Source organism: Carcharodon carcharias, chromosome 12 (genome assembly GCF_017639515.1).
Source record: "Carcharodon carcharias isolate sCarCar2 chromosome 12, sCarCar2.pri, whole genome shotgun sequence".
Lineage (NCBI taxonomy): Eukaryota > Metazoa > Chordata > Chondrichthyes > Lamniformes > Lamnidae > Carcharodon > Carcharodon carcharias.
Window position 1 is genome coordinate 67,156,653 of NC_054478.1, and position 20,065 is coordinate 67,176,717.

The 20,065-nt window shown below is 41.4% G+C and overlaps 1 protein-coding gene across 9 annotated transcripts in view; it reads left to right on the forward strand.

Annotated features, from left to right (window-relative positions):
* LOC121284934 (activin receptor type-1-like) overlaps nucleotides 1-20,065 on the forward strand; it is a 166,441-nt gene that overhangs the window by 124,990 nt on the left and 21,386 nt on the right. For all 9 annotated transcript variants that reach the window (XM_041200874.1, XM_041200880.1, XM_041200878.1 and 6 more), the window contains 3 exons: nucleotides 3,309-3,455; nucleotides 11,072-11,347; nucleotides 18,400-18,597. In XM_041200874.1, the coding sequence (XP_041056808.1) occupies nucleotides 3,309-3,455; nucleotides 11,072-11,347; nucleotides 18,400-18,597 (621 nt within the window). The remainder of the gene's footprint in view (nucleotides 1-3,308; nucleotides 3,456-11,071; nucleotides 11,348-18,399; nucleotides 18,598-20,065) is intronic.

Below are 20,065 nucleotides of genomic sequence, written 5' to 3' on the forward strand. Positions count from 1 at the left end.
ATTATTGCTGTGGGAGAGTTGTATGGTTAATCATGTGGGTTGCTCTGAAGTCCACCGACTTCTCCCCACCCCATCCCCCACACATTTTTCATTGTGGCTTTCATGATCCAAGGATAGGATATAGTTTTTGTGAGGGCTGGGCCTGATGCTTTCAGGACTTCATTGTGGTGACTTGCTCCATCTAGTGGTCAAACCGAACAGTCCATTTTTGTTCCCTGCGGGTTTTTTTCTCTCTTTCCTCTGGATCACTTTGTAAAATCTTTTAATAAAGCTAACGTAAGATTTTAAAGCTAGGTTTGCTTTACAAATGAACTTGGTTTTGCAAGAGAGTGATACTTAATTTCAAAGATTATTGTAGTCAGTAGTCAGAAATCCTACCACTAACATAAAACTGCCCTGTCTGCTAAAGAAAAGTAGACATGCTAATCCACCATTCATAATCAAGATTGGGTATAAAAGTCATGTCTTTTGTAATCTAAAATTTTTTTGTTTTATCGACGTGGAATATAAACCTCCATCGGTGGTTTATTTAATCTCTAACTGATAGAGCTATTTACAAAAGGTATATTAATGTATCTGAAAACACTTGTTTAAAAAACCCTGTGTTCAAGGATTATCCACTGTCTCACCGCAGTAGGATGATACAACACAGAAGGAGGCCGCTCTGCCCATTGTGCCTGTAATGGATCTTTGCTAGATCTATCCAATTGGTCCCATTCCCCTGCTCTTTCCCCGGAGCCCAACAATTTTCTTTTCCCTTCGACCATTTAACCAATTCCGTTTTGCAGATTACTATTGCACTTGCTTCTACCACCTTTTCAGGAAGAAGTGCATTCAAATTATGGTCATAATTCACGATGAGGAAATGAATCAAAGCATATCCTGATGGATTTAGATGAAATAAGACAAGGGGGGAGACCTGCAAGGAATATAAAGGCTGGTATAGACTATTTGGATAAATTGGCCTTTTTCTGTGCTGTGAAATGAATGAACCTTTATTAGCAAATGTCTTGAAAGTTTGATGTGGCTCAGGCACTCCTTCCTGGTGCATGCTTGCAGCACCAGTGTGAAGATCTTCCCTATAATTTTGAGCTGAGGGGCAACACCATAATTAATTTTTAAGAATCCTGTTCTTCATCGCAGGGAGGGCACTAAGGCCAGGTTCTGATGTAGGCCTAATCAAAAACAGAATTACCTGGAAAAACTCAGCAGGTCTGGCAGCATCGGCGGAGAAGAAAAGAGTTGATGTTTCGAGTCCTCATGACCCTTCAACAGGACCGTTCTGTTTAAGGGTCATGAGGACTCGAAACATCAACTCTTTTCTTCTCTGCCGATACTACCAGACCTGCTGAGTTTTTCCAGGTAATTCTGTTTTTGTTTTGGATTTCCAGCATCCGCAGTTTTTTGTTTTTATCACTGTGTTTTTTATTTTTATATCTGATGTAGGCCTAGCTGAGATTGGCTTAGCATAGAACAACGAATGAGCACGGGACCTTCCTGACGTGTGTGGCTTTGCACATGTGGCTCTGATTGATGTTGTGGTGGTGCAGGTTTTAAACAATTGTTTCAACTGATCTAAGTCATATTCGTGGGTGACTTTAATCATGATAGAAAGAAATGTGAACTCTGGTTTTGATTGTATTCAGTTCCTAATAAACTGGTAGACTGTGTAAAACATTTCATTCTGGTCGAAACTGGATTAGACAAAAGCAGCTTCAATTTCTATGTAAGGTAGATGAACTGTCCTAAGATGATTAACAGGTGTCGATTGCAAAATGAATGGGAAGCAAGGGAAGGGGTGGGAAATTTGACCAAGATTTTTTTTAAAGTGGCAAGAGGTCTAGAGAGAGGGAATACTCGAGCTGAGCTGATGTGCTGCGACTGAGACGCCATCAGCCTCGCCCTTCAACACTGGGATGTGCTGGTGGCTGTTGCTTGCAGCAGAAGACAGAAATGTTCACTTGAATCATACCCCCAGATAGTCATTATGAAAATCCTGGGATTTGAGGGACTTCTTGTGAAATTGAGCGGGGCCAACAATTTATAGTAAAGTTATCTCACCTGATAAATCTGCAAGAGCTGCTACAACTGGAGACTGGTTCAGCTTCCATTTTTGATCAGTGCTATCTGACCGAGATTCCTGACTGCTGCAGCCCAGCATGATTCTGTTTCGTGTGTGTTGGAGATAGTGGGTACCTTTGGATAGCCTGTGACTCACTTCAACAACACAGTGCAGGATGTGGAGCATTGTGTAGGATAGCCTGGTGAATGTGGCAGTCCAGAATTCTCTTGTAACAGGGGATCTCAAGGAGTTTCTAATGGGGATTAATGCCTCTGGTGTGGCAGCCATGGATGCCCTCAAGCACCATAGCTCAGACTTTCCTGACTTAATCTGAACTATTCCGTCTGTTCTCATTACAAACCATTAACCTGAGCCTATGTCCAGCAAAAATGGGCTGCATAGAGTGGTTGCAGATGTCATTGATTCCCACAATGACAGTGTGGTTGTGTACATTCCAGGCTTCTCCAATACCACGGCGGGAGTGATCTTCTGTTGGGTTCATTGATGCTAGGAAGACTTAGGGAAAAAGTTAGATTTTCCTGATTGCTGGTCTTTATGTTAAAACATCTGACAGATTTATGCTGATGGCTGCAGGATACAAGTGAATATTAGAATGTTTGAAGAGATGTTTAAAAACACCTTTGTTTTTTTGAAGTGGTGATTCCAGTATTGAACAAGCTGTGTATTTTGGATCACTTTTTAATAAAAAAAAGGAGGACTACCTCTGAAAATTAACTCTGTTGTACAATTAACCCTTTTTGTTCCTTTGCATCTTTTTTCATTTTGTCTCTTTTGTATTTTTCTTTCCTTCCCCTTATCCCCCTACAGTTTTTGACTTGGTATTTCATTTTTCATTGACTTTATTAAACTGTTTTGCTTTTGTACTTCAGTTTGTTTTCCTTTTCGCCCATTTATTCTGTGATGAGGGCATTACTAACAATTGCTTAATATCCACAACTTTCCATAGCTGATGTTTTGGGGGAGAGGGCACCATGCTTACTGGATCTCTGAGGGCAACCAAAGCTTTAGAGCAAAGAAGAGGTAGAGCCAGGAGGGTGAACTTTAATGTCACTGAGCACTTGCATCTCCATGTCTTTGCTTCTCATTTTACATCCTGTAAAGCAGCTGATCATCAGTATCTCAGTATGATAAGTCAGGTGGTGCTGTTGGAACGTATAGACATGCATGAAGTCTCACTGAGCGGGTGAAATATAATGTGGTTTTTCTCTTGTGTTCTGTTCCACAGGGAAGGGACGTTTTGGAGAAGTTTGGCGGGGTCAGTGGCAAGGGGAAAATGTGGCAGTAAAGATATTTTCTTCTCGAGATGAAAAATCCTGGTTTAGAGAGACTGAGATCTACAACAGTGTGCTTTTGAGAAATGAGAATATTTTAGGTGAGTGATTTATTCCATCTTGCATGTCTAAAACTAAAACTGCATTAATAAGTTTTTCAAATTTCCCTTGAATCAAACCAATCATGCGTAACTCTCCTCTCTGCCTGATTTGATGCTTCTGCAATCTTTGCTGGGTCAATATTTTGGACACTACTATTGGCCTCAGTGTAGGGGATAGGGTGGGAGGGGATAGAAGTCAGCTTTTTATTCCTGTTGGTTATCCAGTGACCCCAGTGAGTAAATGTATATAACTAACAGAATAGATAAGGGAGAACCAGTGGATGTGATGTATTTGGATTTTCAGAAAGCTTTTGATGAAGTCCTGCATAAGGGATTAGTGTGCAAAATTAAAGCACATGGAATTGGGGGTAATATATTGGCATGGATTGGGAATTGGTTAGCAGGCAGGAAACAGAGAGTAGGAATAAATGGGTCTTTTTCGGAATGGCAGGCGGTAACTAATGTGGTACCGCAGGGATCAGAACTTGGGCCCCAGCTATTCACAATATATATCAATGATATGGATGAGGGCACCAGATGTAATATTTCCAAGTTTGCTGACGACACAAAACTAGATGGGAATGTGAGTAGTGAGGAGGATGGTTAGCAGCATTCAAGGTGATTTAGACAAGTTGAGTGAGTGAGCAAATACATGGCAGATGCAGCATAACATGGATAAGTGTGAAGTTATCCCCTTCAGTAGGAAAATCAGAATAGCAGAGCTTTATTTAAATGATGATAGATTGGGAAATGTTGATGTATAAAGGGACCTGAGTGTCTGCTTTTCCATTCTTCTTAACACCAAGATAGATAATTTCACACTTTTCCTCCATCATACATTCTACTCCATCTGCCATATTCTTGTCCAATCGCTTAACTGTTCGATATCTCTTTTCAACCTCTTTGTGTCCTCCTCACAGCTTACATAACCACCTAACTTTGTATGGATACATTACACTCGGTCTCCTCATTTAAGTCATTGATGTAGATTGTACATAGCTGAGGCCTAAGCACTGATCCTTGTGGTACCCTGCTACAGCCTGCCAACCTGAATATGTCCCATTTAATCATTCTGAAAGCAAGCAAAATCAGAAAATGCTGGAAAAACTCAGCATGTCTAGCAGCATCTGTGGAGAAAGAAACAAGAGTTATTGTTTCAAATCTGTAAGATACTTCTTCATACAGAGTCATACAGACTCAAAAACGTTTTGGATCAGTACTTGGGTCCCAGCTATTCACAATATATATCAATGATTTGGATGAGGGCACCAGATGTAATATTTCCAAGCTTGCTGGAAAAAATGGAAAATGCTGGAAAAACTCAGCAGGTCTAGCAGTATCTGTGGAGAGAGAAACAAGAGTTATGGTTTCAAATCTGTAAGATGCTTCTTCAGAGCCTTCTGAAGGGTTATACAGACTCGAAACGTTAACTCTGTTTCTCTTTCCACAGATGCTGCTGTTAGACCTGCTGAGTTTTTCCAGCATTTTCTGTTTTTGTTTCAAATTTCCAGCTTTGCAGTGTTTTGTTTTTAACTGAAAGCAAGCTTGCAGGTGCAGCAAGCAGTTAAGAAAGCAAATGGTATGTTGGCCTTCGTTGTGGGAGGACTTGAGTACAGGAGCAAGGATGTCTTACTGCAGCTGTAACAGCGCCTTGGTGAGAGCACACCTGGAGTATTGTGTGCAGTTTTGGTTTCCTTACCTAAGAAAGGATATACTTGCCATAGAGGGAATACAGCAAAGGTTCACCAGACTGATTCCTGGAATGGTAGGATTGTTGTATGAGGAGAGATTGGGCTGACTAGGCCTATATTCACTGGAGTTTAGAAGAGAAGTGATTTCATTGAAATGTATAAAATTCTGACATGGATTGACAAACTGGATGCAGGGGTGATGATTCCTCTGGTTGAGGGGTTCTAGAACAAGGGGTCACATTCTCAGGATATGGGTTAGACTATTTAGAACTGAGATGAGAAATTTTTTCACTCAGAGGGTGGTGAACCTATGGAATTCTCTACCACAGAAGTTTGTGGAGGCTAAGTCACTGGGTATATTTAAGAAAGAAATATATTTCTGGACTCTAAAGGCATTAGGGGAATGGAGAGAAAGTGGAAGTACAGCATTGAGATAGAGGATCAGCCATTATTGTATGGAATGGCAGAGCAGATGCGAAGGTCCAAATGACCACCTCTTGCTTCCATGGTTCTATGTGTAACACATGCCGAGTTCAGGAACTACTTCCATTGTGAATCATCCCCTCCCAAGTTGACTCCTAGGAAGTCCCCTGTCCTTCATGAGCCGTAAACGTCAGCTCAGCCTAAACATGTTTGTCTGTATCCTATTCTTTACTAAGTTCTGTTCACCAAACTAGCAGGACCTACATTGAATCCAGGCCTCCAAATTCAAAATTCTTAGCCTCATGTTTAACTTCCGCCGTGGTCTTGTCCCTCTTTTTGTAGCTTCCTTCAGCTGTACAATTCTGCCAAGCACTCTCTGTTCCTTTGATTTTGGCTCCTTGTGCATTCCCCCTTTGACCCACCACTGTTGGCAGCTATCTCAACTCTACAGATTGGAATCTCTTTCCTCGGTCTTTCAACTTGTCCACCTCTCGTTCCTCCTTGAAGATCCTATAGGAAAACACACTTTTTTGACCAAGGCTTTGATCACCTTTTATTTCCTCCTTTGGTGCGATTTTTGGTTATGCTTTCGTGAAATGCTTTGGGATATTTTTCTATGTTAAAGGCACTGAATAAATGGAGATTATTGGAGCAGCAGCACATAATGTCATAAAACGGTTGAATTTTGATTTGACTTCTGATTTGGAGAGGCTGAACGGATGCCAAGTGACTTTTTTCATGTTGGAGGGACGCTGGGGATGGGGGCAGTGAAGGAAAGAAACTGGAGAAAAATTCATCCTTTCCTATGATTTTATACCCTAACAGTCAAAGGGGTGAAAGGGGCATCAACTCAGATGTAAAAGGATTTGACTTTGGTAGAATGGAAAGGCATGGGCAAATATGGAGAGGTTTGGACATTAGAATAAAAGGTCTGATTAAAATTCTGTTCCAAAACGGTGCAGATAAATACTTAGGGTAAAATTCAGCCTTTATGATTGTGAGGGTGGGGTCCCTACAGGTGTAAAAGTTGGGGGTGAGCCCAGATGTGAATGATGGGCTGTTAATTGACTTGAAGCAGGACTTCCGCCCTCCCTGCCCCCCCCGCTACTCCATTCACTTCCCCCTCCATTGAGAGGAAATTCTGCCTGCAAAGCTGTTGGCCAAACAAATGGCTGGCAGCTCTCTGGTCTCAGCAGTGCCACCTGCAGCAGTGGCCACTGCTGGGACTGCAGCAAGTCCCAGCGGGAAGCATCCTGCGCAGCCAGGGTGGAGAATGCAGTGAGGGAGGGGGAAACTTCAGGGGGGGGCTAATACCTGTTGGATGGAGCCTCCAATTGGTACAGCAGGCCTGAAAAGGAGGCGCATCCTCTTTCCCACCCCCACCACACCCCGCCTGGCCACCAGGTTTCACTGGACAGGCTGGACACTTGGTTTCAGCTTTCCCCCTGCTGCAGGTAGTGGGAGGAAGCCATTTAGTGGCCATTAATTGGCTACTTAAGGGTCTTAGTTGGCCATGGGTACGCAAGCCTCCCTATGCTCCCTGTCACTACTAAAATTGGGATGGAGATGGGCAGGATTAGTGCCACTGACATTACATCCAATTGTACCCCCCCTCCCCCCCACCTGCTATCACACCTCCAGGTGGGTGGGGGGGGTTGCAAACAGCCATAGAGTCATGGAAGAACATTGCATAAAAAGGAGGATTTTCAGGCTATCAGGAATGCAATGGTTCTTTCAAAAGAGTGATCCAGTTAATCTGACTCCCCTGCTTCCTATTTCACTGCAATTTTCACTTCTCCAAATATTATCCAGCCCCCTTTTTTTTTTGAAAACTACTATTGAATCTGTATCCACTACTCTATCAGGCAGTGAGTGCAGTCCAAATCCTGACCACTTGTTTTATTTCAAAAAAAAGTCTCACCTTTGATTCTTTTGCCAATCACCTTAAGTCTGTTCCCAATTGATTATGAATCCATTAGTCATTGGAAATAGTTTCTCTTTATTTATTTCACCTAAATCCTTCCTGATATTAAACATCACTATCAAATCTCTTCTCTGTTCCAAGATGAACAAACACAGTTTCTATGGTATCTGTAATCCCTCATCTCTGGTATGATTTATAATAAACCATTTGTGTATTGTCTCAAAAGCCTTCAATTCCTTCATAAAATGTGGTTACCAGTAGGACACAATACCATGGATGGGGTCAAACTTGTGTTTCACATAGGTTTAGGATACTTTCTGGCTTTTGTATTCTATACCTCTATTTATAAAGCCCAGGATCACATATGGTTTATTAACAGCTTTATTAACTTGTCTTGGCACCTTCAAAGATTTATGCATAAACACCCCCGTCTCTGTTACAGTGCTTCCTTTAAAATTATACCATTTAGCTTGTATTGTCTCTCCTCTGCTTCCCATTAAAATGTAATGCCTCACACTCTTTGCCTTGAATTTCATCTGCCATGTATCTGCCTGTTCCACTTGCCTATCTATGTCCTCTTTGAAGTCCATTACTATCTTCCTTTTTTATAATTACACTTCCAGGTTTCATGGCTCACCCACCACCTTCGTAAGGGCAATTAACGATGGGCAACAAATGCTGGTCTTGTCATGATGCTCAGATCCCATGAAAGAATGAAAATAAAATGTAATTTGCAAATTTCAAAATTGTGCCCTGGTCTCTCAATTCCAAGTCATCAATGTGCATTAAAAGCAGCAGTGGTCCTAGTACTGAATCCTGGGAAACACCACTCCAGTTCAAAATCTAGCTATTCACCACAACTTCTTTATTTAATCCCTTATCCAACTTTGCATCGAAGCTGCTACTGCTGCTTTTTTCCCAAGGGTTTCAATTTTGCTAACAGACCTAATGTGTATTACTTTGTCAAACATCTTTTGAAAGTCAACATTTACAACATCCTCTGCCCTTATCCTCACTTTCTGTTAACTCAAGTTAGGCAACACAGTTTCCCTTTATCAGTCTATACTTTTGCAAGTGACTTAATTTTCTCCTGGAATATTGTTTCTGAAAGCTAGTGCATCACCAGTATTAAACTGACTGACTTGTATTGCCTCGCTTATCCTCCTCCTCCTATTATTTAAAACAAGACAATCCTCCAGTCCTTTAGCATGATCCCTGTATCTAAGGAGGATTGAAAGAATGTGGCCCATCTATCTTTACTTGCCTCAGCAACTGAGGATGTAACACATCCGGATGGGTGACTTATCTACTCTGCAGTTAACCTTTCTAATACCTCCTATCTCTTTATATCTCATCCAGTATCCTGGCAACTGCCTGTTTACCATAGTTTTGGCAAAGTCCTTTTCCTTGGTAAACACTAATGCAAAGTACTCATTCAGTACCTTAACTATGCCTTCTGTCCTCACAAGTATGTCTCCATTTTGGTCCCAAATTGACCCCATTTCTCCTCTGGCAACCACTTTATTGTTGACGTGCCTATAAATGACCTTTGGATTTCCTTTTATACCATCTGCCAATTTAGTCTTATACCATCTGCCTATTTAGTTTTATACGGTCTCTTTGCCTCTCTTAGCTCCTTTTCCACTTCTCCCTCTACTTTTCATATTCAGCCTAATTCTAGTTTGCATTATTAAGCTGATATCTGTCATACTCTCATTTTTTTCTGCTTCATCTCTAACTATTTCATCATCCAAGGAGTTCTGGTTCTGGTTGCCCTTACTTTCCCTCTTGTGGGAATGTACCTAGACTGTATCTGAAACATTTTCTCTTTTAAAGGCTGCACATTGTTCCATTACATTTCTGTCTGCCAATCCTTGACTCCAATTCATCTGGATCAGAATCAGATCCTTTTTCAATTTGCTGCAATTAACACCCACTCCCCTGAGATTTGCCGTCGTCCTTCTCCACAACTAATCTAAGCCTTGTGATACTATGATCAACGTTTTTGAGGTGCATCCTAACCGTGACATTTTCCATTTGAGCTACTTTGCTCCCCAGGACTAGGTCAATGATGCCTCCTTCCTCGTTGGGCAGGTAAAATACTGACCCAAAAAATTATCAGGATCACAGTTCAGAAATTCCTCCCTTTCCCTACCTTTGGCTTAATCAATGCCCTGTTTTAAATACTGCAGTAGATAAAGTTCACTATCTCTATCTATTTATCTATAATGCTAAGTATCTATATCATTACCCTGTAGTTCTTGCATGGAGGTTTAGTGGTGCAGTGCGTAGTATCCCTGCCTGTGAACCAGTATCTCCAGGTTCGAGATCTGAGTTCCAGCCCAGGACATTTTGGGCAAGGAAGGTGGGTTTATAACATGGTCAGACAGGTTGAGTATCAACCTGCAAATCTTACCAACTGCCATTGGCGCGTGTTGGACCGAGCAGGAGAGATTCCTGGTCAGCCATGTGATGGAAAGAAAGTTGGAGCCTCAACCATCACTATCCATAGCTCCTGCCAGCAACATGCATGTAAAAGTGCATGTTGCCACAGCAACTTGGACTTCCTGAGTGAACACACCATAGTTCTTGCACCTCTCAGTAATTTATTTGCAAATCTGCTCCCCTATCTCCTTTTCAGTATTTGATGGTATATAAAATATACTGAGCAGCATAATAACTCCTTAATTCTAACTCCAATCAAATAGGTTCCTGTTGTCAACTCTCAAGGACGTTCTCTCCAGCACTAATATTTTCCTTAATTAAAACTGCTACCCCTTTCTCTTCCTGCCCCTCCCCCCACCCCACACCTTGTGCCTTTGCTGAATATCTTGTACCTTGGACATTAGGTATCTAATCCTCCCTGTTTGAGACAGGTCTGAGTTATTGTCACTACATCATATTCCAACCTGACTAGTTGCAGTGCAACTCATCAATGTACATGCAATCCAAACCAGACTTTGCCATCCTTTTGTATTTTCTATGATCCGACCTAATTCTGTATTACCTCTACCTCTGTCTTTCCCCATGCTCTTTGCATCTTGTTTCCACATTTAGCACTAATCTTAGTCTCTCTTCCGCCCCACCTCCCCCCAACGCAGCACTAGTCAACTTGCTCACACGATATTGGTCCTAACTCTGTTCAGTTGCAACCTCTCCACCTTGAACAGGCCCCTTCTGCCACAGAATTGGCCCCAATATCCCAGGAACCTGAGGCCTTCTTCGCACCATGCCTCCAGCCAAACATATTAACCTCCCATATCCTCCTATTTCCACGCTAGCTATTATATTACTACATTTGAGACATTGCATATTATTCCCTTTCTGATTCTTTCTTATTCCCTACCTCCTAAACTTTAGGACCTCAGCCTCTTCCTTCTCTGTCTTTGGATCTGACATGAAAATTGTTTTACTATTTATATGCTATGTTAAAGAATGTAATTTCCGGAAGTAACTATTGGCACAAGTGGCATTTATTTAACATGTAAAATGTATATAAAATGCCACTTGAACTTATTGTGGAACATTGCTCAATGCTTATGAAGGTCAGAAATTGTATGTTTCTTTTTCTTGCATAGGTTTCATTGCATCTGACATGACATCCAGAAATTCTAGCACACAGCTGTGGCTGATTACACATTACCATGAGGCAGGATCCCTCTATGACTACCTGCAGCACACAACTCTGGATGCTGTTGGTTGCTTGCGAATATCACTGTCCATTGCCAGTGGTCTAACACACTTGCATACAGAAATCATTGGGACACAGGGGAAGGTTGCAATTGCACATCGAGACCTTAAAAGCAAAAACATCCTTGTTAAGGAAAATGGGCAGTGCTGCATAGCGGACTTAGGTAAGCACTTCTACCTATGATACACAATCAAGGCTGTTGACATTGAAGATATGTTTTCAGTGAGAGTTATGATGACAGTGATTCATATTGCTAACCAGTTTTAAATATGCTATGGATTAAGATTAATATGCTTGGAAAGTTTGTTTTTTAATCAAAATATGTGTCACATTAGAATAAGAATCAACAAGTTTGCATCTTCACTAACGAAAGAACTAGCTTTTATAGAGTGTCTTTCACAACCTCCAGACATCACCAAGCACTTAAGAGCCAAGGAAGTACTTCTGGAGTACAGGAAGTATTCTTCCTTTAGTTTGTTCTACAAAAAAAATTGAGCAATATTATATGTTCTTTTTGTGTACCAGAACATCAAAAAGTTAGTACTATTGGCTATTTCAGACCTGGTAATATGTAATGAGATGGGATTAAATAATGATCTCATAGTAAAGAACCCTCTAGGTAAGAGTGATTAAAATGTGATCAAATTTCACATTCAGTCTGAAGGCAAGAAACTTGGGTCTGAAACAATGACTTAAACTTAAATAAAACCAAGACAGAGTTGGCTAATGTGGACTGGGAAAATAGATTTAAAGGTAAGATGGTAGGGAAGCAGTTACAGACATTTTAGGAGATATCGTATAACTCTCAACAAAGATATATTCCATTAAGAAAGAGACCTCATGACAATGATGCAACATCCATGCCTAAGGAAGTTAAGAGTTGTGTCAAAGTGAAAGAAAAGGTATAGAGTGCTGTGAAAATTAGTGGAAGGTCAGAAGAAAATTTTAGAAACCAGCAAAGGATGAATTTAAAAAAAGAGTAAGCTGTAAACTAGCAAGAAATATAAAAACAGACAGTAAAAACTACAAGTACATTAAAAGGAAGAGTAGCTAAAGTGAGCATTGGTCCATTAGAAGATTGGAGAATTAATAATTGGAAACAAGCAAATTGCAGTCTTTGAACAAATATTTTGCATTGGTCTTCATGGTAGTAGCTGGAAAAATCATTCCAGTAATAAGAGAAAATCAAGGGACAAAAGGGAGGGAGGAACTTAAAACAATCAATATCACTAGAGAGGAGTATGAGGAAAACTATTGGGACCAAAGGCTGAAAAGTCCCCTGGACCTGATGGCCTGCATTCGAAGATCTTGAGAGAAATAGCTGCAGAGATAGTGGATGCATTGGTTGTAATCTTCCAAAATTCCCTAGATCCTGGAAAGGTCCCAGCAGTTTGGAAAACTGCAAATGTAACTCCTCTGTTCAAGAAAGGGAGGAGACAGAAAGCAAGAAACTAGGCCAGTTAGCCTAACATCTGTTATTGGAAAAATTCTAGCATCCATTCTTAAGAAGGTAATAGCAGGACATGTAGAAAATCATTATACAATCAGGCAGAGTCAATGTGGTTTTATGAAAGGGAAGTTATGTTTGACAAATTTATTAGAGTTCATTTGAGGATGTCACAAGCAGGATAGATAAAAGGGAACAAGTAGATGTAGTGTATTTGGATTTCCAAAAGGCATTTGATAAGATACAATGTAATATGTTATTGCACAAAGATAAGAGTTAATGAGGGTAATAGCATGGTTAGACAATTGGCTAACTAACGGGAAACGTCAGGATAAATGGGCCATTTTAAGTTTGACAAACTGTAACTAGTCGAGTGCCACAGCGATCAATGCTGGGTCCTCAACTATTTACAATCTTGATAATGACTTGGATGAAGGAACTGAGCATATTATCACTAAATTTGTTGACCATACAAAGATAGGTAGGAAAGCAAGTTGCGAGGAGGATGCCAAGTGGTCTGCAAAGAGATTTCAGTAGGTTCAATGAGTAGGCAAAACTTTGGCAAACAGAGTACAATGTGTGAAGATGTGAGGTTGCCCACTTTGGTGGGAAGAATAGAAAAGCATAATAATATTTAAATAGAGAGAGACTGCAGAATTCAATGATACAAAGGGATCTGGGTGATCTCATACATAAATCACAAAGTTGGCATGCTGGTACAGCAAGTAATTAGAAGGCAAATTAAATGTTAGCCTTTATCACAAGGGGGTTGGGGTATAAATGTGGGGAAGCTTGCTACAGCTGTAAAGGGCATTGGGAGACTGGTCAGACTGCATCTAGTAATGTGTACAGTTTTGGTTTTCTTAAGGAGGGATATACTTGCATTGGAGGCAGTCCAGTGAAGGTTCACTAGGTTGATTCCTGGGATGAAGGGGTTGTCTTAATTTATGACAGATTAAGCAGGTTGGGCCTATACTCATTGGAGTTTAGAAGAATGTTAGGTGATCTGACTGAAACATGCAAGATTCTGAGGGGGCTCGACAGGGTAGAAGCTGAAAGGATGTTTTCCCATGTGGAGACCTGGAACTAGGGGGCACAGTTTCAAAATAAGGGATCTCCCATTTAAGATGGAGATGAGGAATTTCTTCCCTGAGGGTTGTTGCTCTTCGGGATTCTCTACCACAGAGAGCAGTGGAGACTGGGTCATTGTCTAACTCAGCCTTGAATACATTCAGATGTTTAATCTACAGGGGAATTGAGGGATATGGGAGGCAGGTAGAAAAGTGGGGTTAAGCCCACAATTGGATCAACCATGACCTTATTGAATGGCGGAGCAGGATCGAGGGGGAAAATGGCCTACTCCTGCTCCCATTTCTCACATTCTATTGTACTTTTTTTAAAAGCCTAATCATGAGGGGTTGAAAGGCTGTATTTCATGGGAGACTTGGGATATCAAAACTCTAGATGCTGATATTTCCTTGGAAGTTGGGAGAGAAAGCAATGGGAAGAGGGTTGATAATTCCTCATTAAGAGAAATGTGAGTGTATTACACTGAGAATGTATTTTAACCTCCTTGCAGATCTTTGAGGGGTGTCCACACTGGGCTTGAAGCAGGACATTTGTGTGTCCTGTATGTAGCATGAGTAATTATATGAAATAGTTATCCTGCTTTTCTGTTACCAGTGACTCATGTGTTTGTTTAATGCTTAAAATTGTTGAATGGAGATTTTTTTAATGCACCTTTTCTCACATTAATGGTTGGATCATCTATTATTATTTTTCACTTCATTCCTGGCACTGAGAGGTGAAGTCCCTAAAAAAAACTTGTATTTATACTGCACCCTTCATAACTTCACATCCCAAAGTGCTTGATAACCAGTTAAATACCTTTTGAAGTATAGTCCTTGTTGAATATAGGAAATGCAGCAACCAGTTTGCATAGCAAACCTCCACAAATAGCAGTGAAATAGATGACCAGATTATTGTTTCAGATGTTGGTTGAGGGATAAACATTGACCAGGAGACTAGAAAACTCTGCTGCTCTTTGAAATAGTGCCATGGAATCTCTTGCACCTGAGGTGGCAGATGGGTATCTGTTTCACATCTCATCCAAATAACTGCTCCAACAGAGCCCTACAACCTGGATGTCTTCTTGTGTCTCTGCAATGAGACTTGTACCTATGACCTTCTATTCTAGAGATGGGGATGTTATCACTGAGCTAAGGCTGATACCTAACTCTCTTCAGGTCCCATGATTTCAAAATTCTGTACCTCAGTACCCCAAGCATTTCCCACCTACTGTGCTGCACTCAATCTGTTGCTTTTTGCTCCTTAAACTTCATCTTTTGGCACTGCTTAGGCCCTTACAGTGTTCTGTATTCCTGCTGTGTCCTACTTCGCCACTTATGTGCCAGTATCTAGTTTGAAATGCTCCACACCTAGTTTGTACATGAAATACATTGAAGTTAAACATAGAAAGGGCTTTTCAGTGCAATCAGTTCATATTGGTGTTTACCCTCCATGCAAGGATATAGTTCTGTTGCCTTGACTGACACCAATCCAATCTAAACTCAAAAGTTAATTAATTTCTGCCTCAACAACTAACCATGAAATGAATTCTACAGCCTCACAACATTCTTTATACAGAGCTTTCTGTTATGTTATAAATACTTGCTGGTTAATGTTGTATCTACAGTCCTTCATATTGCCACCCTCGACTATTGGAAACAATTAGTTATTATTTTGTCTCTACTTCTTTCATAAACTTTAATAATTCTTTCATATCCCATTAATCAATGTTCTAACGAATAAAGACCCTGGGCAGAATTTAATGTAGATGATGGGGCTCTCACTCACTGGCTGGAAGGCTGGTGAGAGCACCGTGTCACCTCTTTACAGGAAGGTCCACTTCCTTAAGTGCCAATCAGGCACTTAGCCAAGCAGCGGTGGGCCATATCCAGAATCAAGGACTATGAGAGCCAAGGTCCTGCCTGTCTAGAGCTGCTGGCCCCCCCACTCCCACTCCCTGTTGGGGATTGCTTTTTGGGCTTCCCGCATGGTGAGTCTCCTGCCTTCTGGGCGAATACTAGCAGCGGCAGGATGAAATGGGCATTAATTGTGCACATAAGGGCCTCAACTGGCAGCAGGGTGGGAAAGCCATTGATAACCCTTTCTGCCCAGACTTGATCGGGGCAGAGGCAGGAAGGAGGTGGGATCCCCAACTGCCCCCTCCTCCACCACCTAATTAAATGCCCATGTCACCAAACTCACTATGAGGAGGACATTAAATTCCACCCCGTTAGCTCAGTAAGAATTCTTACCACATTAATTACTTTTTTTTTTCATTCCTGGGAAGTAGGCATAGCTGGCTAGGCCAGCATTTACTGCCCATCCTTAATTGCCCTTGAGAAGGTGGTTGTGAGTTGCCTTCTTGAACTGTTGCAGTTCATGTAGTGTAGGTACACCCACAGTGCTGTTAGGAAGAGTGTTTCAGGATTTTGACCCAGCGACAGTGAAGGAACAGTGATATATTTCCAAGTTAGGATGCTGAGTGACTTGGAGGGGAACATCCAGGTGGTGGTGTTCCCATCTATCTGCTGCCCTTGTCCTCTAGATGGTAGTTGTCGTCGGTTTGGAAGGTGCTGTCTAAGGAGCCTTGGTGAATTCCTGCAGTGCATCTTGTAGATGGTATATGTTGCTGCCACTGTGCATCGGTGGTGAGGGAGAGAATGTTTGTGGATGAGATGCCAATCAAGTGGGCTGTTTATTCTGGATGGTGTCGAGCTTCTTGTGTGTTGTTGGGGCTGCATTCATAAGACAAGTGGAAAGTATTCCATCACACTCCTGACTTAAGCCTTGTAGATGCTGGACAGGCTTTGTGGAGTCAGGAGGTGAGTTACTCACTACAGAATTCCCAACCTCTGACCTGCTCTTGTAGCCACAGCATTTATACGGCTAGTCCAGTTTAGTTTCTGGTTAATGGTAACCCCGGATGTTGATAGAGGGGATTCAGTGATGGTAATGCCATTGAGTGTCAAGGGGTGATGGTTTGATTCTCTTGTTAGAGGTGGTCGTTGCCTGGCATTTGTGTGGTGTGAATGTTACTTGCTACTTGTTTGCTCAAGCCTGGATATTGTCCAGGTCTTGCTGCATTTGGTTCAGTGTCTGAGGAGTCGTGAATGGTGCTGAACATTGTGCAATCAACAGCGAACATTCCCACTTCTTTCCTTATAGTGGAAGGAAGGTCATTGATGAAGCAACTGAAGATGGCTGGGTCTAGGACAATGCCCTGAGGAACTCCTGTAGTAATGTCCTGTAACTGAGATGATTGACCTCCAACAACCACAACCATCTTACTTTGGTGCTAGGTATGACTCCAATCAGTGGAAAGCTTTCTCCCTGGTTCCACTGACTCCAGTTTTGCTTGGGCTCCTTTATGGCAAATTCAGTCAAATGCTGCTTTGATGTCAAGGGCAGTCACTCTCACCTCATCTCTGCTATTAAACTCTTTTGTCCATGTTTGAACCAAGGCTGTAATGAGGTTAGGAGCTGAGTGACCCTGGCGGAACCCAGCTCTGCGTGAGTGAGAAGGTTATTGCTGTGTAAGTGCTGCTCGATAGCACTGTTGATGATCCCTTCCATCACTCTACTGATGACCAAGAGTAGACTGATGGGCCGGTAATTGACCGGGTTGGATTTGTCCTGCTTCGTGTACAGGAGATATCTGAGCAGTATTCCACATAAACAGGCTGCAGCTGTACTGGAACAGCTTGGCTAGGGGTGCAGCAAGTTCTGGTGCACAAGTCTTCAGTACTATTGCTGGAATATAGTCAGGGCCCATAGCCTTTTGCAGTATCCAGTGCCTTCAGCCATTTCTTGATATCATGTGGACTGAATTAAATTGGGCTGAAGATTGGCATTTGTGATGCTGAAAAACTCTAGAGAAGGCACTCCTGGCTGAAGATTGTACCAAATGCTTCAGCCTCATCTTTTGCACTGATGTACTGGGCTTCCCCATCATTGTGGATGGGATATTTGTGGAACCTCCTCCTCCAGTGAGTTGTTTAATTGTCCACCACCATTCATGACTGAATGTGGCAGGACTGCAGAGCTTAGATCTGATCCATTGGTTGTAGGTAGACATTTTGGCACTGCTGACAAAGTGCCAATTTTGAGAGGCAGATAGTGAGCCCAAAGGTCAGTCATAAACCTGTGATACACTGAGATGTGTTCTAATTCTGCACTGCTTGGTAACTCTAACTATGACAGAGAACCAGTGTGTGGTACGTTTGACGGTTCTGATGGCATTTTCCCTGAGTCTTTCAGACTGTTAATTTAATTTACTGGCTTATCTTTTCCTCTTTTTAAAGAGGGGGTGACAATAGAGAGTGATCTGATTGAATTAGTGGCTCCTACTTTTAGATTTCCTCCTTGGTTTGCTTCATTGCCTCCTCCTCTTGATGTTCTCCACTCTCCATTTCATGTAGTCTCTTGCTCCTTGGCTATGACTGGCAGTATTACAAAGTTACAGCCACGCTGCAATCTCCAGATTACACATGAATGCCACAAGAGATAAATATCCATATCTGAAACCGTTATTATAGTGTTGTTCAAATGCTTAGTTAGCTGCTTTGCAGAGTATAAGGAAAAGTAGAGATGCTAAAATTTTTGTATTAAGTGAAACTTAAAGTTACTTGACTCATTATTCTGATCCTTGATGGTAGACTGTGGAATTTTTTTTAACTTGCTGCCTTTGCATTTGTTTCTAGGTCTTGCCGTGATGCACTCCCAGTGCACTAATCACTTAGATGTTGGCAATAATCCCAGGGTAGGGACCAAGCGATATATGGCGCCTGAAGTATTGGATGAAACGATCCAAGTGAATCTGTTTGACTCCTATAGGAGAGTTGACATCTGGGCCTTTGGTCTAGTCTTGTGGGAAGTAGCAAGGAGAACAATTAGCAATGGTGAGTGCTTGGAAGGTGTTTTGGGTTTATCTAATGGTATTAATGTAACAAAACTGTTTTTAAAGTTGTATAATATCCATTATTATCTTCCTTTTGTAAGTGTACAAAGAGTATAGTTTGGTTTAGTCCTACTACTTAGTTTTTATGGCATTGAGATATATATTGATTTTTGCCTTTGTTTAACATGCATTTGTACAAATACATTCATTTTTAATGTGGATTTCAATGAAGTGTAATTGTAGATCTTTGAATTTGTCATACATTCTTTTTCATGGTTCAAGTGGGAAAACAATGATATATTTTAATTTGTTTCAGGGAATAATTCTGAGCTGCCTTGTGCTGTTGGGAGAAATGTGAAGTGATGAATTAATATCTCAAAGCACATTGCACAACATGAAAGCATGTTGTAATGAATGTAATTCTCTCTACAACCTGTCCACGAACAGTACATGATGGCAGACATTGTAATAACAATTGTGAGACCAACCCTGCGATTTGTCTTGTTGGTTGTCCACCAGTAGGGGCAAGACCCCTTGGGATCTTTAGATGTTTCCTAATTGTCCTTTACCTGCTGTGCTCCATGCTTTTTAGGAATTACTTCCTTGAATTGCTTCAATGTCCTCGTGCAGCACATTTTCTCTCTTCATTACTACATTTGAAGTAGGTTTATGTAGAAGAGAGCAGTGAAGTCAATGGAGAGGGCTAGGTGAGTTGAGATGGAAATGATCGAGAATAAGTTTCTTAGTGCAGAAGTTACAGGAAGATATCTCTGGGAGAGACTCGGGATACCGTTTGTGGAAATGTAAAGAATGCGTATTTTAATAGAATGGTGAAGGGTGGCACAAGGTGAGGAGCTTGATGGAAAAAGTGCCAGAGGAGTACAGGGGAAGAGACCTACAGGGGAGGTGCGATTTGGTGGTTACTTAATGTAAAACAAAACGTCTTATGCAAAATAAATTTTCCCCAAGTGATTTTTTAATTTAATAACATGATATTTGCACTTGTGCACTTATTTACAATGCTAAATAATTATGATAATTTGAGTTTTGATCTACTGCAGAAACCAAACTGAGGAGTCTGTTTCTGTGCTTGTCAACCCATTTCCTGTCCATTTAAAATGAATGGTGGAAAGTGACAGGCTGGCGAATGCAGAAATGTGGAATATGCTGGCCAATATAAGCTGCATCCATGGGTAACTAATACATGTAATATTCACACACTAAGATAATCCTTCTAATAGCTATTATTGTTAAAATGTAGGGAAAAATAAATTATTACTGCTTTTGAGGCTCATTATTTAGCATGATATGCCCCTCACCAGGGAGCGGGCTGGGACATGTCAAATTGGCCAGGATGGGTGCCCTTCCTGTCATCTACCTTCCTCCGTTGCTCTTTCACCAACCTGCCTGCTCTTGGGTCATTTGAGGCTCTTAAGTGGCCCTTAAGGTTCTCTTCCCACTGCTGCTGG